The sequence below is a fragment of the Chelonoidis abingdonii genome, chromosome 19 (assembly GCF_003597395.2).
Source record: "Chelonoidis abingdonii isolate Lonesome George chromosome 19, CheloAbing_2.0, whole genome shotgun sequence".
In the NCBI taxonomy this organism is placed as follows: Eukaryota; Metazoa; Chordata; order Testudines; family Testudinidae; genus Chelonoidis; species Chelonoidis abingdonii.
In genome coordinates, this window is record NC_133787.1 from 15942188 (window position 1) to 15964941 (window position 22754).

Sequence of the window (22754 nt, forward strand, 5' to 3'; positions counted from 1 at the left end):
GTTTTTATATTTTGAGTTACCCAGAAGTGCGCCAGCCACTTCCCAGTGTGGGACCTCAGGTAGACCAGACAGAAAATGGAGTGGGCTGCTCCCCTCCTTGCCATGAGACCCCTCCCTTCGCCCTGCCCCCTGGCCTGGCTGGTTGGAAGCCAGAGCTGGGCAGTATGGGGCACTGGCTGCTCACAGCCAGCAAGAGCCACCCAGGCTGGGGGACCAAAGCCTACAGCGAGCAGCAACCTCTGGGGGCAGGGCCCAGGAGTCCAGGCTGAAGCAGGTCAGTCTAGGCCATTGTGGGGAACCCTAGACCCTCCATCTGCCCAGGGCAGAGACACAGGCTGGGGGTGCTTTCAGGTATCCCAGCCTCCCACCCAGGCTTTCTTCTCCTCTGCTACTGGAGCTGGGCGCCAGGCCAGCAGCCACCTCTCTCTGCTCTGCCTTCAGAGCTGGGCAGCGGGAGAGCGGGAGCTGCTACGGAGTGGCTACAGGGGATCTAAACACATTTTGAGATGGATATAGCCCTTGCAACTTCCCCCCCACACACACAAGTTATTTGGTTCACAAAGCCAAACCTCAGGAAGCAGGCAAGTTTTGATCCAACACAGCATGTTTGTTCACAGTGTTTAGGAGGGAGAGATATGGGGGGGGAGGAAGGGCAAGAAAGTGCTACTGGCTCTGTCAGTCATACACTTAGGTGTACATGTCTGAAAATACGTGCCTTGATTTCTTCATCTCAAATGAATCAGTCTCACAATACCAGGATATGCCTTCACCTAGGTCTATACTACAACTTATGTCAGCATAACTTATGTCGCTCAGGGAGGAGAATAAATCACGCCCCTGAGTGACATAAATTACGCCGACATCACCGCCAGTGTGCACAGCGCTGTGACAGCGGGAGAGCGTCTCCAACCGACGTAGCTACTGGCACTTGCAGGGGCTTTAGTAGCTAAGCCGACAGGAAAGCTCTCTCCTGTCAGTTTAGAGCAGCTACATCCAAGAGCTTACAGCAGCACAGCTGCATCATTAAACTCTCTAGTGTAGCTGTGCCCTAAGTAACCAAAGCTCACGTGACAGATTAGAGCAGGTTTAATCTTTTCAGTATATTACTCATCTAATTTTCTATCCTAGTCCAAACTATAAACTAAGAGCTCTTCACAGTCTCCCAGCATGAACTTTATTTGCATGTCAACGAGTCCTTTCTAGGATAGGTGTTACCTGAACGCATTAAGCAACACCAGAGTGGTAGTCTTTTAAAATTATGTGTTTACCTGAATGGAAGGTACCAGGAAAAAACAAAGGAAATCACAGGTAAGTTTATTTTGGCAAAACATTTGAAGGTCAAGAGACACTGTTTGAAAAGGGCATGATTTAATAACTGATAAAAGAAAATTAACCGTGTCAAGTGGATGCATTTTGATGAAGAATTAATAGGTACCATGACTCATGAAAAAGGCAATTATACCTTTCAATTGTAACTACTAAAGATCAAAGAGGAACTGGCCTAACTAGGAGAATATTGAACTAACAGGAGCTAATAGACAAATCCATCTGATGGCAAGCTATAAGGCTGAAACATTTGCCTCTTGGACAGGTGCAGCCCAACTGATCGGGCTTGAAAAAAATCCATTAACCAAAGACAAGTGGGAAATGTTTCCCCCAAACTCCATGCTTGCAACAGAAAGCTAGGGCTAAAGCATCATTTTTGCAGACAGCAAGCATCTTTATTTTTTTTTTTTAATTGTCTAGCCTTTAAGGTTGTGAAATTAACCAAAGTTTGGTCAATCTTCACTGCTGGTATTCAAAAAAGTATGGGCAGCAGCCACACTATCAAACATGTCTATTTTATTTTGCAACAACATGGGGAAGCTACAGGCTTCAGCCGATGATGGCCATGGAATTATTCAAAGGGTGGAATCACCCAAAAAACCCAAAGAGCCCTTGTAAGGGTGGTGAAGCAACAGTAACTTTTTTCCTCATGTCTCGTTGTAGGGGAGAGGTAGAGCAGCAGAGGCCCCCACTTCACAGAAGACAGGGCGCTGGGGTAAAGTAGCAAAGATCCCAAACATGAGACTTCTCAGATCTATCCAGTGTCATCCACACCAGCTAACATTTCTGGAAGAGTACCTTCCAACTTCTGCTTCCTTCTAGCAGGTCTGTTTTTAATATTGATACAGAGTAGGGCAATACTAACGAGTTATGGCAGCAAGATTTTTTTCCTTGAAGCTAATTTTAAAATCTGAACATCCATCTATAAAGCCAAAACGTGAATTAGATGTTTTTTTGTTTTGACTACGGCAGTTGTATGAGGATCAAAAAAAAAAAAAATTCTCCCTCTTTGCCCATCCCCCAAATGTTGCAAAAGGGGCAATGTTAAGAGAATTAAAGGTCCAGTTGCAGTGAAGTCACTTTATGGTTACTTGCACTGGAAATGAAAATATTGTATTTGGTGTTTGTTTGCTTTCATCCTAAAACAATTAGAAATATTGGGTTAAAAATGTTTGATATATCGAGTATAGGTAGGGCATAGTGTTAGAAATGTTTTAAACAAGTGCTTGGGTTTTATTACATCAGTCTCAAAATCTGAAATCTAGCCCAAAGTAAAACACCTATTAACCTACATTATTTCACTCCCCAGCCCATTATAAGTGGGATTTTCAAAAGCACACAGCATGACTTAACATTGCTCCCATTAGGCCAACACTGAGCTCACCCTCCATGTATACCACCCCCCCCACACCAAAGATATGTTTCCTACTTAAAGAAAAAACAAAACATGAACATGCAATTACTGCTCCACTTCAGTGTAAACATCCTGAGCTGCCTGAGAGATCCTCTCTCTCCCTATGAACATTGCTACAGTTGCAGTCTGCAGGGCCACTAAACTCCCCTTGAAATAATAGAGAGGAGTCTGCTGGAAGGCTGTTATCCATAAGAGTTCTGGGCCTCTCAAATGCCCTTCGATCCCTGCTCTGAAACAATCTGGATTTACTGAGAGTGCCAGGCAGCGCTGTAGTGCTGCTGTAGCATGTCAAGTATAGACAAGGCCTCTGAGACACCTGAAATCACTAGCCACTTCTGAAAACATATGCCAAGTACAGTTAGTGAAGTCATTTAGATTAGACTCTGATTCCATTACTATGGGAGCTTTTAATACACAGGAGCTGCCCTGGGCTGTGATTAGTGTATTGAAAACAGATCTACTGCTAACAATGGAATGAGTATCAAATGTTAGAAAGAGCAGTGACCTCACTCTACCGCAAGCATTTGTCTGGGAAGGAAATAAGGTTGTCAAAAGTTACCTCATTTACTGAGACATGACACGCATGCATAAAATATGCAGAGAGCCTCAATCACAGTGCTTGCCCTTCTTATTCTAGCTATTTATCTTTTTTTCAAAGTGGAAGGAAAGACTGGTGGTGGCGCCTGCCAAATGATTGTGGAAACTCACTGACAAGGTGGGGCTGGTACATGCCATATGCTGTTAGGAACTTTCAGATTGCTACCTCTCCCCTCCACCCCCTCCCTCTCACCCAACTCCCCCACCACCACTAACCCAGCAGTTTAGGGAACACACATCTTTTCCCTCACCTTCCAAGACAGACACATGCACACCCTCTCTCTTTTATTTCTGGCACTTAATCAAAAATACACTATAAAATATTTCTGCTCCTCCTGGTGAGGGAAAGAAGTGGTGCTAAGCGCTAGCTTTCTCCTGAGTAAGCTGAAACAAATTCAGGTTTGTGTTTTGTATTCTCTTTAATTACAGTAGAGGGATCATGTGCAGTTGCAGAGCTACATTTCAGTACCTTTGTTCCAAAACTGTGACAGGACAGTAGATTCATGGCTTTGGAATGGAAAGAAAGTGGCCGGGAAGGAGTGCACTAATAGGTGTTTTCACTGTTTGATAAGGATGTCCCCAAATTAGTTATATTCACTTCAAGTCCTTGAATGAAGACCACTAGTATTACTGACATCGTGATTTAACCATACAAAGTACAAATGGGAAGAAATATAATTTTATCATCAATTCAGTTTCATAATGTGTGATGCATGTTCTTGTAAACAAGCCTGATATCTAAAGTACATGTCATCCACAAGGCAAATAAATTGAAGGAAACTGTAATAAGCGTTTTCCCGTATTGTTCCCTAAGACATGTAAAATGACTGTTAGAGCTAAGAGAAAAGGGCTCGTCAATTTCCAAAATGCCTTTGCCTGACCTACGCTCCCCTTTTACCACTCATGCAAAATCCCCACCAGGCTCATGTGTTTCATGAGTGGGGGGGGAAATACAGCAAATACCGATCAAAAAACTTTTCGTTTAGAAGTAACAGACCATCCCTTCCCTTAGTAACTGAAAACATCCTAAATGGCAGCCCCATAAAGACTTAATTTATCTTTTAATAGAGGATGACTGTGCTAAACTTAAATAATGGTGTCCCTTTAACAATAAAATAGTCAAAAGGCTACAGCATTAGGTCATTCCACCAATAATTAATGTTCCTCCCTGCTGTGAGAGGCAATAGACAATCTAATTATTTTTAAATGCAATAATGAAACTAGGATGATGTGCTTAGAATCCTAACAAAACTGCTAGTATTGGACTGTGCTAATCAAGTTTAAATTAAATTAAATTAAATTAAATTAAATTAAATTAAATTAAAAGGGACAAAAAGAAAATTTGCATAAAGTAGGAATGGAGGTTAGGGGAGAGAGACTATAATCTAACAATGTTTGTTTGTGAAAATTAAAACATAATCATGATACATGAAAACGTATTGCAGCTGTTAGAGATAAGATCACAGGGAAAAACTGATAAGCACAGCGGAGGCAGATTGCAAACAAAAAGATTGTTTCCTTAAAAGAAGATCCCCAGAAGGACAGCTGCAAATCACAGATGTCCATGGTGTAACTACATTAGATTACCTGAGGATAACTTGATATCTTGTATATATTTACCACTACATACTTATTTCATCTGGTAATTTACTGCTTCTCATTTTAATGTGTTATACGGGTTAGCTCTCTCATGGAAAATATCTGGGAAATTCTAGAATTTCACAAGTTATCTTTATGAAAAAAACACAAAAAAAAGTTATTTGCAGGACGAAACTTATCATAATATTATCAGTTTTTCAAATCATGGTTCTACCTTTTGGCTACAGGTCTATTTTTTGTCTTATAGTCAAATGGGCTACTTACTATACTATAGTACTCTATACTATACAGAAAATCACATATAGTATTGAGTGCTAATATTCTATTCTACTGTTCTTACACTGCATTCATCCCCATTGTATCAGAGTGACTTCCAGTAGTTTATTAAGTAATGTGACTAATATATGGCACACGTTTATTCAACAAATTGCAATTTCTTTTTGGAGAAGCATGCAACATGAGGACATGAATACAGTGATTCATGAACTCCACATTTTTGCCGAGTGATCTAGATCAGGGCTTCTCAAACTTCATTGCTCCACGACCCCTTTCTGACAACAAAAATTACTACACAACCTCAGGACAGGGGACTGAAGCCAGAGCCCGCCCATGCCCTGCCATCTCGGGTAGGGGGACAAACCCAATACCGAAGAGCTTCAGCCACAGGCAGGAGGGCCTGTAACCTGAGCCCCATCACCCAGGGCTGAAGTCCTTGGGCTTCAGCCCTAAGCAGTGGGGCTCAGGCTTCAGCTTCCGCCCCAGCAAGTCTAAAGCTACGCCTGGCAACCCCACTACAACAGGGTCATGACCCACTTTGGGGTCTTGACCCACAGTTTGAGAACCACTGATCTAGATACAATTTTATCACAAAAAGGTACAGCATTCAGTTTTAGGGGATTTGTTCCAGTCACTAATAAAAACATTTGATTCATTTAAAAAGGGAATTTCATTTGACAGACTTATTCTGCTACTAAATACGTTCCAGTAACTAGGATTTTTTTTTAATGTAAAATCTTCCAAGAAGGCTGCAGCATAGTTTGTAAAACCATGGAATGAATGCAACTAAACTGCACATAAAGTTGCACTTTTCCTATCTCCCAAGAATCTATGATCAAAAACACCTTAAACATTAAGCTTTTTCTTAATAGTCTGGAAATCATAACACTAACAGAAATACCTTTCATTATTTTCAAAAATTCTATTCTTAATGTTGTCCAAGATTATTTTTTTAAATTTGTTGTCCCTTTCATTTTCTGTCTCCTCATTTGTGTTGAAAATAGATATGTATCCTATATAAAAAGTAAGTATTTATCAATAGGTGTCATTTGCGTGCAAAGGAAGGCATGTTACATTTTAAATGATACAGCGCCGCTGCTCTAGTGCTACGGTATAGGCACTACCTACACCAACGGGAGGGCTTCTCCCAGTGCCGCAGGTAATCCACCGCCCTGAGAGGCGACAGCTAGGTAATGGAAGAATTCTTCTGTCAACCTAGCGCTGTCTACACTGGGGGTTACATCAGTATAGCTATGTCTCTGAGGGGTGTGGATTTTTTCACATAGCTATATCGAAGTTAATTCCTTGTGTACGAGATGGACTCAAATCCTTGAACTATGTGGAAGCTTCCATCCATATCTGAACTTTGCAGTTTGTTCCCAGCTCTAATGGAAATGCTGCCTAAGACATTTGAATATTCTAACAAATAGCATTTCCTTACCTGAAACGTAGTGAGTTGTTGACTTGGTTCAGGATATAGTGTCACTGCAATGCTTAGGGCTACAATATGGGACACTGCAGAAAAGATGCTGATGATGACAGCATCTCTCATCCCAAAGGGTAACATGGTATAAACTGTGAAGATTATGAACAGGAAGAATGGCACCTTCAAAAAGAAAAAGGGGAAATCTGTTATAAGGCGCCAGCAGAGCAAGAGCGGAAACAAGCATTCTGACTTTTCTTCAGGCTGCATCCTCTAGCATTGACATTTCAATGGAACAATAAAAATCTCAAGGAGTGTACTGTTCATAAAAGCTTTGAGGAAACTGGATAAAGTTACAATATGAATGTAGCCAAACCAGTTGCTTAAAGAGGACACTTGACCCTTAATTTGTCTCATTCTCCTTTGGTAAAGTAGCAGATATACTGCAGACATTATAACCACAGACATGACATAACAACTTACATCTGAATTATGTACCAAGAACAGTCCAAAGCAAGGATGGAGCTATCTCCTTTAATTTCAAATTTCGCAAGTGCTTTAAGTTCTTATTATAATGTTAATATCAAGAGCTTGCGTGTGTTTATTTGCTTGATATTTTATTGACTCTAAAATCAAATAATCCTTCATGCAGTTGATACAATAGAGTAATCACTACTGCATATAAACATACATTTGAAGGCACAGTTAAAGAGTTTACAAACGTCCATTGGCCCGCTAAACCATAATGGTTCAGAAAGTGCTATTAAAGTTTGCCATTAAATCCATATTTATGGACTTCTGTTGTAGCCTATGGTGTGTGTGTGTATATATTGTGGCAAATTGCCGGTATTGTTCTCTGGGTCTCGTGCTTTCTTTTCTCTGGGGTAGGTTCAGGGCGATATTGCTTGCCTCTGAACCAGTTCTTAATCACTCCCCTAGTGTCCTTGGAGGAGGGGAGTGGAGAGGGAGGGACCTGGGCCCGCCCTCTACTCCAGGTCCCAACCCAGGGGCCCTGGGGTTGTGGTGAACCACTTGACTAGCGGTTTCTTCCCCTGGGTTACTTCCCTCTCATACCCGTCAGCTTGTGAAGGGCTTCTCGCCTCTCTTCTATACAAGCCTGGTGCCCCTTACCTAGGGTTTCTGTTGGGCTTCCCAATCCACCGCAGCACTCCTCCAAACCTTCTATTTCTCTCTGGACAAACTCTTCTCTTCTGCAATCTGCACTCTGCTCCAATCCAACCTTTCTCCTTCAACTACCACCCCCTGTCTGACTGAAGCAGGGGTTTATATCCCATGACTGGAGTCAGGTGCTCTAACTGGAGTCAGGTGCCCTGAATGGAGTCAGGTGCTCTAATTGGCCACAGCTGTTCTAGTTAATCTAAAGCAAACCTTCCTCCCTTGGCAGGGAATAAGGCCCCCTGCTAACACTCTTATGCTGCCCTCTGGCCATGCTGTATCACAATATATGAGGCCTCCTAATACTTGTGTCAAGTACTGTGACAGACACACTGCAAGACTGCCCACTCAGCTCTGCCGCTTCATTTCAACCCCAGCTTCCTGCTGTTTCCAGACATCAGCCTCCTTTGGGGACATTCTCACCCATGGCAAATGCTAACTACCTTATGACAGTTTTGTAACATGGACAAACGGAGACCAGATAAGAAAACATACAAGCTTCACTTGTGACCAAAGTCACATCGGAAGGTTAAAGGCAGAAAAAAAATCCTGTTCCAGCTGACCTCCTGTAATATGGTCTTCACATAAAAAAAAAAAAAAAAAAAAAAAGTCAAAGGTATCAGCTCACATTATATCTTGCAACATTTAAAAAAACAAAGCCAGATCTTTGTTTAGTTACAGGGGTGAAAAAAAACCAACCCTGAACAAGCAACATCATTTTCCCTATGTCTAAGGTGAGATTTTTTCCCCCCATAAATTTTGTATTAAAATTTCACTACTAAGTAGAATGATTTTGAAGGCCAAATCTCACCAGAGGGAATTTAAGCAATAAACCTGGGGATCTATGGCTTTATCGTATACATGCTGCTACCTTTAACTGTTGTATAGCTGCAATAGCTGAAGTCTGCAGTCAACATATCACTGTGCTGGCCAGCAGTCATAGTGAAAATCCATTCTGATTGTGTAGTAGATAATTTCTAATTTTCATTATTTAGAAAAGGATGGACAGAATGGGAAGAGTCAGTACAATAAGATAAAAAGTAATTTTTCTTTTCTTAAAAACTGTTCCACTTATGCTATCAGAGCTTAGGAGGAGTTTCCTGCAGATTATGACTTTTCGGCTTCATAAAATTGTCAGTTTTCTGGTCAGAGATACCAAGTAATCAACTCCAGCCGCACCCAGCAATGCCAGGAGGCGTCATTAGTCTTTATTGTTCACTTCACCCTCTCTACTTGATTTGAAAACACTTTCACTTGGCACACCCAGCTATAGAGGTCTTTAAAAAAATACTTGAACATCACTTTGTAATCAGGATCCTAATCAGCACCCTATCAAAACACTGAAAATTATTAAAGAAATCATTTACTTTTAAGGGACATTCATGATAAGTAATATTTTTATTTGGGTAATTTAAATTAAAAGCCTAAGGCCAAGATCTTATAAAGACTTCCGGCACATGCTTAATTTTGCACACTGTGTGGAGTAGTCCCAGTGAAGTCAATGTGACGATGCTGAACTTTAAGCAGTGTATGCACATAAGTCTTTGCAGGATCAGGGACAGACAGAGTTAACAAAAAGTGTTATCCTATAATCCAATATAACTAATTTGGGGAAGAAGTAAACCTAAAACTAATGGAATAAATAGTATATAATTAAAATTTTAAGAACAAATATATACTGATTACCACTTCTAAATGTAAGTGCATCAAATAGGAAATACATACCTGTTCCCATGCATAGAATGATGGGGTAGCGCCTCTTCCAAAAACTGACACATATCCTATGGTCAGGAAGCAGATCCAAATCAAAATCCCAAATAATTTCAGCCATCTCCGAAATAAGGATTCAATGCATACAAGCAAGTACATGACTGCAAATATTACAAGAGCAGTACATACTGTAATAATGAAAGCAAGATGATGATGTGGTACCGGCTAAAAGCAAAACAAAAAAAGTGTTATATTAGTACTGAACTTTCCATTTAATAAGCACAAAACCTAATTGTGTGTCTAATGTCACCCATGCAGCTATGATGTCACTATATTACATTAAAGATAAAAAACTATTCCTACAGCAATGTCTATTCAGATGTACTTTCTGTCATGTTATATGTGGGACCATTCATGTTTTCAGACTCCCAGGAACAGGAAAATCCCTATTCAAATTAAAAGAAAAAACACCCCAACTTATTTCTGCAATTTCACCTGCTAATATTGGGGAATGCCATCCATTACATAAACATTTTTTATTAATATCTAATACAGAGCATAGTTTTTCTATTAAATTATGTTAAAAGTAAAGAAAATTGTTAAGTCATTACTACTGTTCTTTGTAAGAACAACAAGGGAGGGAGAGCGTGATTAGCAAAATTCAGGATGAACTTCCCTCTAGAAGTACCACAAATCACGGGTACACAGTCTAAGTCCTCAGTTCTGAACACCTGATTCAACCTGCACTTGAAGAGGAGTGTAAAAAAGTGACAGGGAGGATTTACCAGCCCTTTTATAACCATCTTTACAACCAGCTCCTTTTCCTTTTTACCACCTGTGAATTTGACTCTTTGGTTGTATTTAAGAAAAGCAGACACTCCTTCCAAACCCTACGTCTATTTCCTTCATTAGCCAGCAAATGATTCTGGTAGCCTGTTCACATATAGATTTTTGCACAATATATTTTTCCTAACCCCCACAAGCAGTAATTTCCTAAACCTGGATCTGTCACATAGCAAAGTGATCCCACTCCTGGCTAACTTCACAATTTTACTGTCTCCATCCCAAAGGAGTTTCCATAATAGTTTTTTCCAAATAATTAAACTCTAAAAGCTGCCACCTACAAAATCCATCACAAGAATTCATAACCAAGGAACCCATATGTTATTTCACCTTTTAGTTCGCTGTACTTTTAAAAACGTTCATATTCTTGAATCTGACGTTAGAATTTACACATACACACAAAATGCTGGTAACTCTCAAGGACACAACTACCACTAACCTGAAGTAAGGGTTACACTATTCTAGCCCAATGAAACTTTTGCCCAGTGAGTTTCTGTGAGCTTTGATACAAGTTCCTTCTTACCTCACACAATGTACAGTACAAACCAAGAACCCTCGTTATACTCACTTGGTAGAGAAAGAATATTACAATTAGTGTAATACAGAAAGTAATTGCAATGAAGAGCAGCAGGAGAAGAAGCGGGTGCTGCTGGCTCGTGTAGCGGTACTTCTCATAAAGTGGATCTGTTATCTTGCAGTCTTCATTTTCATTAAAGAAGTATTTGCCCTTAGCTGGCATTTTATTCCAGTTTGACTGACTTCTCTCTCAGTTCCCAGTGATGACAACAAAGCAAAAATAAATCTGTCCTCCTTTGAAGAGCACTTCTGTCTTCTAAGGTAGCCCTTGGTTCTGACTTGCTTGACCACACTGAGTGACTCACATTCTGCACTTGCGCTTCTCCTCATGAGCATAAAGTTCAGATCTCAATATAAATGAAAGGTAAGAGCCCTCCTCTGCAGAGCCACATCCTACCCTTCAACAGCTCCATGCAAGATTTTTCTAAATTGATTGATACTTGTGCTGCTGCTGTCGAGGTTTTATTTTGCTACAATCATTTTAACTCCATTCCACAAGCTGTCAGCAATTCCCTCTGAGTGCTTTTCATGGGATAAACTCTGTGGAGAGAAAGCATGATTAAAAATTAGGCTTCAGTTAAGTGGATGCACTTTTGTCTGAGAAAAGTATATTCTTCAACCTCACTATAAATAACCTTTAACAAGGGGACAAAAAATATTCCTTGGCCATGAGAATGAGGCATAACAGTACTTTCTGTTTAACAAAACATACAAACTCTAAAGCAGTGGTTCTCAAACGGTGACCCATGGAGCACTTGCTAAAGCTGGACATATTGCGCTGGCTCACCTTTTTCTAGCTGTTGAAACACTTAAAAGAGCTAAAAATATATTAAATACTTTTCTAATGTTACATTTTCACATGAGTAATTGGGGCAGTTGCCACAGGCACATTATGCAGTTGCAAATGGTAGGGGGAGATGGTTCAAGCAATTAAAAATGGCAAGAGAGGTGACGAACATCTGTAAAAGTTTGCTACCCCTCCCCCACCTCTAATAAAAGCTTAATTCCAGCTTAATCTTGAAACTGACTGTAAATATAGACATGCAGAATCCTTCTGAGATTGAAACAGGCAGAATAAATTGAGCAGAGGAATGGAATACTACTTATGCATATTTAATATTTTGATAGGCTAACATTTGACTTTGATGTTCAGTTGCAAAAGGATTTTAACTATATAACAGAATCACGTTCATGGTCATACTAAAAATGAGGAACATAATATATTCATGTTTAAAAACTGGCTGTTTAAAGCCAAAACAATGTCTGAATTCTCCTCTGTACCCCAAATTATTATTCCCCATCCAAAACTAACAAAACAGGTCCTTCCAAGGATCAGATTACTAATTTTCCAAAAACTCTTTCATGATTTCTTTGCAGAGAGTTGCCCCGTTTTACAAGTCTGCATGACATGTATTTAAAGCTGTGGGCATAAATCACGGTACATCACTTAGATAGCAGAAAGAGCACAAATAAGTAAAGCACAGAATCCTTTTGGGTTGGATTTTGCCACCATTACAATAAGTGATATCTTACTTCTCTAACAGTCCCAGTGAAATAGATTTAGCAGCTTGTGGAGGAAGCAAGTACTCAATATAAGAGTGATGGTCCTTTGAAAACAGTACTTTAAAATATTCCTAATCAGTGCTAAGAACTGATTGCAGCTCTTGCTAATTGAAGGATCCAATCCTGCATTCTGACTCAGGCAAAATTCCCTGGAACCTTAAATATGTAATAGTTTATTCAGACTGAAGAAGCTTTGTTTCTTCTTGTTAAAAGCAACAGGCCATACTAGATTATCAGTTTTTAAGGACAACTCCCCTGAATCAACGGAAATTTCTGCCTAAAACTGATAGTATGATATGGCCCAATGCATACAGACAGTTTTATTTTTACTCACAATATCTTGTTGGCATTCCATTTATTTTGCAACATAATAAAAAAACCCTAATTTAAATTTTCTTTAAATTAAATTTACCTCCTTAAAAATATGAAACAAAAAATAAAATAGGAAAATAAAGTTCAGGCTCTCAAAACCAAAACCTATTACATTAATATTTAAAGCAGAGATTTGTTTAAAAACAGAAACCAAAAAACTATAGCTCCTAGTTCTTTCAAATCTAACTTATACTATTTCTATGGCAACAGCCATGTTCAGGTAACAATGAACATTAAGGGATAAATTACACTGTTAACTAGTAATGACTGATGATTTTCAAATAGCAGCTTGAATATAGTTCATTCAATGACAGGGGAGACGTTTTTAAAAAGAGCCAGTGAAGTGTGAAAAACTGGATTTCAAAAAATGTTTTATTAGGACTTGATAAAATAATTACAGCTTCCTTACTTCCTTACTAGATTACCATCACCATGGAGTTCTAATCTTGGCTTTTCTCCCAAAAGGTATGGCCTGATAACAAGAAAACGTGCCAAAAAGCCAACTTAGATCAGTTACTCTTAAGCGACACAGAGGACACATGGCAACTGGAGATGGTGCTGGGGCTTTTTTCTTTTCTTAACCATACCAAATGATTTAGATAATACCAGTATAACCAAATTCTAGAACGTTACCCATTGGAAAATTAACAAGTGAATTTTCCAGACATTAGCCTCAGGTGAAAGCAGAAGGCCCAATCCTGCAATTGTAGCAAGTATGAAACTCCCATTTACAAACACATTGAGTGCTTGCCCACAACATTCTGTAAATCTGCATTACTTACAAAACAAGAGACAAGGTAGAAGAACAGCATATATTGGATTGTGAATTGTTGCTGAATAAAAGAAAAATAAGTGATTCCTATCAAACATCATAAAACAATAACAACGTTTATACACACATTTTACAAACGAAAGGAAGACATTTTTAGGAAAAAATAAATTACATTTATTAACTGTAATTGTTAAACCTGGTTTACCATAAGGGACAAGTTTTAAAAAGCCTCCTGCACTTTACCTGTGAAATTAGTAACCTCACAGATACCTATTTGCATATACACATTGGTCCATTTGCAAGTTCTGTAGCTGTAGTTTAGAAGGCATCTTTCAAAATCAAACTGAAAGGGGGCAGGGAAGAGATTTTGTATATATGCACACGATGCCACATTTCACTCTCTCATAATAGTAATATAAATTTGTAAATGCACATCTACTTTTCGTTGAGCTACCAAATACATACTGATAGCACAACTAGTTTTGAAATTAAACTGATATGGGTAATTCAACACTGAGTCTTGTGCCTTGCCCCTGCCCTCCTTTGGAATTGTCAGAGAATGACAATTTATCAGGTCAAATGTTTTAAAATATGGTAACAGATTTTTCTCAACACAAGAGAGTAGATACAAGTACATTTGTGAGTCACACAATTGTTAGAAATGCAATATACATTTACTCCAATATGCCTTCTCCAACAATAGTTTATACTGTATTTCTCAGTGGAAGGTGACAATTCCTATAATGGAGCTGATAGAAATTTCCCATATAATGTGTTCTGAATGGCTAATGATCAGTTTATGATCTGAAGCTTGAGCACAGATAGCCCTGGTTGTTTTTAACGCCTGCTAGCATACTGCAGATACTATTTGTATTCATGTGCCTCTAAACCCTACCCCATCCCCTTTTAAAAAAAAAAAAACTGCTTGGTTACATGCTTTGATAAAATGCACTCTGAACAGTGAACGTGATTGAGAGATTGTACACACTGTGAAAAAGTTCTATCATTTTTACATTTTCTTCTCTCTCTTCTAATGTTAAGCAGCTAATGTCAACTCTTCTACAGAGATCTGTTAAAATTTCCAGTATAACTCTGATGATTCAGAACACTACAGCTGGCGTGGAATGAACATTATTATTAATACACACTCACTACAGGTACACGCAATAAATTAGTTTTACTGAACAGACAGATTGTGGAATTGGGGCTGTAAAGTGCTATCAAAATAAGCAGTTTTATTGTACAATAATTACAGTAATTACTGCAGTGTCTGAGGAAACAGTACACAAACACTGTTGTAATGACCCATACATAATCCTTTATAGGTACCACTCTAGTCAGAGTGGCTTGTATTTCACACTAAATTTTGAGGGAGGTTTCTCCCATTCACAGATGTTGAATTTGTGCAGATAATTACAGTGAACACTAAGATTCTACTCAACAAAAATAAAAGTAATGAGTTGTTGATCTAGCATTATTCATCCCAATTTCAGCCCTGACACTAGGAAATTACCTACATATCATGTCATGGCTACTTACAATAATCCTTCTTAAAGCCCATAAAAAAATCCACCTGGATGCTCCACATTTTCAAAGTTCTGGTTATGTTTCTTTGCTGGGCAATTCATCAGTCTTCCTATATTTTCAGCTTATGATTCTTTTCTCGAACTTACTGAGCCAGGAAACAACATGGACAACAGCTTTTCCCACTCAATGGGACTTCAGCATAAGCTTGAAGTTAAGCACATGCTTAAGTGCTTTGCTGATCAAAGGCCTAATTGCCACCTTTGCGCATCCTCCTGTCACATACGTTCATACACGCACACAATTATCTAGTAAATTATACTTAGATTCATAGACTTTGAAGGCCAGAAGGGACCATTAGATCATATAGTTTGACCTCCTGTATATTACAGGGCTTTAAATCTCACCGCGTTACCACTCTATTGAGCCCAATGACTAGTGTTTGGCTAAAGTATAACTTCTAGAAAGGCATCCAGTCTTTATCTGAAGGCATCCAGGTCAACTATCCAACACTTTCCTGGGTAGTTTGTTCCAATGGTTCATCACCCTCACTGTTAAAAATCTGCCTTGTGAATTTCCCTGGTTTCAGCTTCCTGCTAGTCATTCTTGTTCTGTCTTTCTCCACTAGATTAAAGAGCCATTTAGTACTGGGAATTTTCTCCCTGTGAAAGTACTTATAGACTGTCATCAAGTCACCTCTCAATCTGCTGTTTGATAAACTAAACTGCTTGAAGTCTTTAAGCCCCGCACTGTAAGGCATTTTCCTCCAGTCCTTAAATCATTGTTGTGGCTCTTTTCTTTATCCTCTCCAATTTTTCAATCCCCTTTTTAAGAACTGTGCACGCAGTATTCCTTTACTGGTCTCACCAGTGGCACACAAAAAGGTAAAATCACCTCTCTACTCCCACTCACTACACCTTTTTTGTTTATACATCCTAAGATGCTTGTGTATTAGCCCTTCTGCCACAGCATCAGTTTGAGAGCTTATGTTACAAACTTTCATTTTTCCAGCCATGGTTCCTGCAGGACTTGAACCTGGGACATGTGTCACAGTAAAATATTCACATATAACCAACCTCTCCACAGCACCCCTGGCTGTTTGACTTGTAATCAAACCCAAGCACCACTGCAGCTGAAGTGCCAAATCCTGACCACCAGACCATCGAGGAGAAGCCATGTTACTATGGGTGTCCCATAACTCCATTGCAAGAGCAGTAGCTGATAGAAAAGCTGTATTTAAATTAGTTAGACAGGAGCAGGAATAATTGCTTACTAACCTCTAGGTTTATACATATGCATAAAAAGCAGAGTAGGGAGGGTTAGAAGTCGCACCACAAAACAGTTCAAGAGAGTCTTTACAGACCAGTGACAGCAACGTGGCCAAGACCTGTGTGTGCTCTGTAGTCAACTGTATACACCAGTTAGTGTAGTGACTATTTAGGCTAAGTAAAGAAACTAGACCACTGAGATTATAGCACATAACGGTTGCCCAGACAGAGAACGGAAAAGAAAGACTCCCTTTACAAGATGACAAGATTCTTTCCAGTCCAGAACAGAAGAGTAAAGCTTGCTACGTCCATAGAACCTGCTCCCATTTAAGTTAGTAGGGGCAGGATTGGGCCCAGAGTCTACAATGGGCACCAATACGAGTAGCATCAGGCTAAATTTTTAATGGAAACCAGTTTGCTTCAACTAGCACCATACTAGAGAGACAATGTAGATGAGGTTATATCTTTTATTGAACCAACTTCTGATGGTGAGAGAGACAAGTTTTCGAGCCATACAGAGCTCTTCTTCAAGTCTGGGAAAGGTACTCTGGGCGTCACAACTAACATGCAAAATACCACAAACTGTTTAGCATAAGTAGACAGGACATAGTCTATGGGCTCTGTGTGGCTCAAAAGCTTCTCTCTCTCACCAACAGAAGTTTGTCCAATAAAAGATATAACCCACCTCGTCTCTCTAATATCCATAGATTGACACAGCAACAAGTACACTGAATAGAGCCACAGTAAACACATAAAGGAGGAATCTTGTGCATGTAGTTCCCCTGATTTTTTTAAGGTTCCATTTATAGGATGCTCACCTAAGTTCTTAAAAGGAAACTCTTTTCCTCTCTTTTCAGATTTTAAAACATCAGTCTTTGTAATCTGTAATCTTTGTATCTCACTCGGTATGGAGGTTTGATTATTCCTGACTGGCATACATTGTCACTCACCGGGGAGGTCTACACTACCACCTATGTCGATCTAATTTATGTTCCTCAGGGTGTGAAAAGCCACCCCCCACCCTACCCCCCGAGCAAGGCAAGTTGCAGCGACCTAAGCACTGTGGACACCAGCGCTATGTCGGTGGGAGATGCTTTCCCGCCAACATCACTTCCGCCCCTTGCAAAGGTGGAGTAATTATGCCACTCTCCCGTCAGCATAGAGCGTCTTCACCAGATGCACTATAGCTGTGCCACTGTGACGCTTCTAGCGTAGACCTGCCCATAAAGTCAGAATAATCAACACAAACTCTGTAGTGTCTCCATGTTACAAACACAGAGGGGTGTGTTGCAACAAGTGGAAAGGTAAAACTAAAACTAAGCTTGTGGGTACGGACTGAATCCCATTTGTTCTCAGATTTATTAAAACCATCTGTAGTGCTTCATGTCATCACACAATTTTTCTTAAGACTGAGCCTGGACTCGCCAGTCACAGAATGGATTGACTACCCTGCAGAATGCTTTGTAGAGCATGAGTAGAAAAAGTTATGGACAGACCAACAGAAACGTGAAATTGAGGACAATACTCAGCAAGTCATTTTCTGAAATGAAAAGAGGCCTCTTTACTAATCTTAAATGAGCTGCAAGAAATATATGAAAATGTGAGTCATTTCACAGGGAAAATTGGCATGGGACACATACCACGCAGATCAATTCGTTTATCAATGCAAAAGCAGAAAGTTTGGCTGAGACAAGAGGAGAGTCAATTTATGGTGTGATAACATGATTTAGGAGTTTGACTGATGTGCCCCCAAAGCAGCAAGAACTCTTACTCCTTGTCTCTCTTCAGCCTGGCGAAAATCAGAGGTGAACAAAATGCTCAGTATATAACCAATTAACAGCTAACAATTTATTACTGAACAATACTTGTACTGCATGTAGCAGCCACCTCTCATAATATAGCTGAGCTACTGAACAGAGTGCTTCCCCGCTCCCTGAAGCTTTATTTTCCAAGACAGTCTAATATTTCATTATGTGGATCAGTACAGTGTTTCAGATAGATTCAGATGTGTGCTGAGCTGATCATCAATTTGTTGCACCAAATTTCACACACTAAACATTCTTCCCAGCTAGCGTGACTAACCCTGAAAGAACTTATGTGGTTCTTGACCCTCTCTGCCCCCTTACTCACTCTAGCAAGAAAACGTTTAGGGTGGGTTTCAGCCACCTCCAACAGTGAATTGCCCTGCCTTGCGTGTATATAATATGGTCAACATCAATGAAGCAGACTATACAAAGTGGATGAAACCCTGGCCTTACTGAAATCAAGGAGATTAGGATTATATTCAGTACCTTAAAATATCAATTTATATATCTAGTCAGCCATCCTGAGCTCTCTCTAGTTTCCTCTGACCCTAGAATTATTACTTCCTTCACACAACATCAAGGGTGAACTCCCTGGGATTTGAGGTTTCTCAAGGAGCCTCTCGACCTATTGTTTTGAGACTAACAAAGATGAGTTCACATTCTGTGCAAGACAATCTTCTAAAACAATAATTGAATGGGCTCAATCCAAGTCCCCTGGCTATTTTCACAAGGGGGCAGGAGAGGATGGCCATCCACCAATTTCCCCTTTGTCCTTTTCTCTAGATGCCTGAGAGACCCCAGAAGGGCTTGGGCTCCCCACTTATAAGACATATCTGAGGTCAGGAGCAGTGGCTGGTGGTCTACTCTCCACAGTCTCCATTATCTTCTGGGGGCAGGCAAGCTACTCCTTTCTCATTCACATCTTGTTTGGGAGTGAGTGGGAGGCCCACCATTTCCCCACACACACACGCATACACACCCCAAATCCAGCAGCAGAAGGCCCACTGAAAACCTTTTTCCCAGTCTCCCTGCACTGTCACTTTAAGCACTATACACATACATACTCCACGGGGCACTGAGCTCAGGGAAAACTCCAGAATCTCTGCCTTCACATAGTGCCCAAAAAGGGACAGCAGGAATGGAAGGAGTATTTAAGGTGCTGTCACATCAGGAGTTGGGTGGCTCCCTACCCCAGAAGAGCCTACCCTTGGATTGTGGCAGCAATCCTCATAAGTTCCTCCCAAAACAAAACATGCAGGGCAGGCCAAGACAGAGAGCGAGGTTTGGTGGGGTGGAAAATCGAGTAAGAACAGGCAGGAGCAGAATGCTCTTAGGGACAAGGACCCTGACTTCTTTCCTTGTGTCTGTAGAGCATGTGGCATTTTCCAGGTGCTACCTCCAACTCTATAATAAATGATAGTGAAGAGACCTGGTGGTCAGGGGCACCACCACATTACCTCTCCTCCCCTGGCGAGGGAGCAGAGTGTGCAGATGGGTCAAGACTCCTCCGAGGAGTGTGCAGGCTCCTCCTTCTCAGAGGAGCTGGGGATGAGGGGGTATTTCTTCTCTCCCTCCGTAAGGCAGTTCTCGCCACAGACAAGGGAAGGGTTAAGAGCTCCCTACCTGAGCTGTACGCACAGGACAGGTATTGGCCAAACTAACTCCCTTCAGAGTGGGAGACTGAAAAGGCTTCTGTTTTGATCTTCGTTTTGAAGTCAATGAATGGTTTGTGTGCATACTCACGGTAACTGCCTGGGTAATCACACATGTACTTCTGAGCACACATTGTTTCATCTTGGCCTGGGCCTTTACCTGCTAAGAATTTGTTCTCACTCACCCAAAACCATTCTGTTTGTGTTCTAAAAGCTAATCTGTGAAATCTCATCTTTGAAAGATGAAAACAAATCCAGATAACAAGAACCAAAGTAAAGCAGGATTCACTGCCTTATTTTTTTCAATAGCTACAAGACAAAAGAAAGCAGAACCAGTTTGTCCATTTATAGCTGCCATAGTTTCAAAAGGGAAACAGTATGGTTTTAAATTTCCATTCCTCCTTTCTTTTGTTTTGCCCAAATGTAATTACTACAATGTTTCTGAAACGTCTTTAGTAATTTCTATTTATTTCCATAATAAAGGTTATCATCTACTATAATAACTCACAAGCAGATGTTAAAGCAAAAGAAATCCAAGAATCCATACAGGCAGTAATAAAATTACTTGAAAAAGAACATCAATACATGAACTGTGAACCTCAGGAAAAAGTAACCATCTAGAAGCTATGAAAACCCACAGCTGAATCAGCTTATGAAAATTTATTTTTGCAATACAGAATTTGTTTTAGTAGCAGCTCATCACAGAAAGCAACAATTGTGTTAAAAAAAACTTCACATCAGGATGTGCTCCTTCTTTTAGAGTTAGCATTTGCACCTCATCCTGCAGTTACCTCAACCCTTAGTAATCATATCCAAAATTGCATAGTGAGGAATACCTATTTTGTATTTAGTGGCTTACCTGCTATTAGGAGTGCAGACAAGAAGCTTTCTAAGTTAACCTGCTTCATGCACTGCTTCAGAATGGTTACCTACGTGACACTTCACAATCACATATGAAGCAAACCTAATTACTCATTAGAGAAGGCATTCCTAGGAAACTCAGTATTTCTATTTACTTTCCATTTTCCTATACATTAAGAGCATATTCATCTCCTCGTACCACCTTTTAAAATAAATACTAAGTACTACAAAATATTTGTGTGTCTTATAATTAAACTTAATATTTCACAAGTAGGCAGAAGTGTAGACAAAACACGTGTAGTTGAGACCACCATTGCCTGCGAGTAAAAGGACAGAATGAAACAAAATGTGACACTTTCCACATTCTTAGGAAATGTGTTTAAATTTTAAGAACCACAACTGTGAGACTACTAAACGCTTTACAAGTAAACATTCAAACTTAATATAACTTGGTTTTGTAGATATTCACAGTTGTAATTCTAACAAATTGTTTAGCTCAAGACCCTTTTCACCAGATACCTCTTAAAACTGGAAGTATTCAAATTTATATATAGTGTTAATTGAAAATTGCTCCTTTAGCGACCAGCAGAAACAGAGAACTACAAGCTATAGAAATAAAATTAAAAATAGCTAAGAAAAGAAATACTGTACTCTGTCCTATGAATATTTTGTAAGCATTTATACAGCAAATCTAAAGCATTCATGAGTTTGTAGTACTCAAATAGATAAAAGATATTGGATTTTATTATGTCCTTACCCTATTAGGTGCTATTAACATCTACCGCTTTACATACCAGAGGTTCAATGATGAGTGAAATGATTTTTTGTATACATATATACACAGTAGTTTATATAAAATGTTGTGATCATTCCAGATGACAGCAGCTATATAAATATATATGTTGTATCAACCAGGCAAGGTACTAACAAACTTCAACAAGACTTTAAAAATAAAGTGGAAACCAATTTTAATAGAGAGAGTTCAGTTTGTCTACATTTGCATTTGGACCTATTGAGCTTGAGGTCTGCTTTCCTGATATAGTTTAGTACAGACTGCAGGTTATCGTTATGCTCCTCAGTTATTTCCAAATACGATAATATCATCCAAATAGCACTGAACTCCATGTTGATTCTTCATAATCAATTACATCATTTTTGGAAGTCACTTGGGGCTGATGGAAGACCTTATGGAACACGATTAAAACGAAATAGTCCATCACGTGAAACAATTGCTGTGAGGTCTCTGCTATCTTCATGCAACCTAACCTGGTGGTATGCACTCTGCAAATCAAGAGTAGAAAACATTTTTGCTCCACAGAGCTCTGCAAATACTTCTTCTGTGTGAGAAAGAGGATGGCTGTCAATCACAATAGCTTCATTTGGCTCCATTAAATCCACACAAAGGCGAATGCCTTCACCCTTCTTCTGCGTCACTACTATAGGTGAAACCCATTCCGAGGAGTTCATCTCTTCAATAATGTCATTTTGAACAAATTTTCTAAGTTCCTCTGAAACAGCTTCCCTGGCTGAAAATGGTAAGCGCCGTAATTTCTGTCGTACAGGCATCATATTATTCCACATTTTAACTTTATGCAGAAACACATAAGCACAGCCAAGTTTCTCCTCAATCTGGTGTTGGGTCCCAACTGAAACTGGTGTGTGTACCACAAGAGTGCTTTGCTGAGGAAGATCAGTTCATCTATTAACTACCCTGAGATTTAAAGCAGCCAGTAAATCTCTGCCAAGGATAGGAGTGCCTTTGTGAACAATGTAGAACTCTGCAGTTACACAGCAAGCACCAAAAGTAACTATTGCTGGCAGGCAGCCATGTACTGGAACATGGTTTTTCAAATACCACACCAACTGAAGTTTGGGTTCAGTAAGAGGCACATCTTTAAAGTAATGCAAATCAACAGAATCAGATAGTATAGATACTGCTAAGCCAGTGTCCAACATTAGTTGAATAGACTGTGATTTGCCTGAGGGTATGGCGGAAA

The 22754-nt window shown here is 39.7% G+C and overlaps 1 protein-coding gene across 3 annotated transcripts in view; it reads right to left on the reverse strand.

Annotated features, from left to right (window-relative positions):
• Positions 1-22754, reverse strand: part of ADCY7 (adenylate cyclase 7) — a 132771-nt gene that overhangs the window by 52730 nt on the left and 57287 nt on the right. For all 3 annotated transcript variants that reach the window (XM_032784069.2, XM_032784068.2, XM_032784067.2), the window contains exons 2-4: positions 10933-11480; positions 9537-9746; positions 6654-6818 (exon numbers count right to left, since the gene is read on the reverse strand). In XM_032784069.2, the coding sequence (XP_032639960.1) occupies positions 6654-6818; positions 9537-9746; positions 10933-11103 (546 nt within the window). In that variant the 5' untranslated portion in view covers positions 11104-11480. The remainder of the gene's footprint in view (positions 1-6653; positions 6819-9536; positions 9747-10932; positions 11481-22754) is intronic.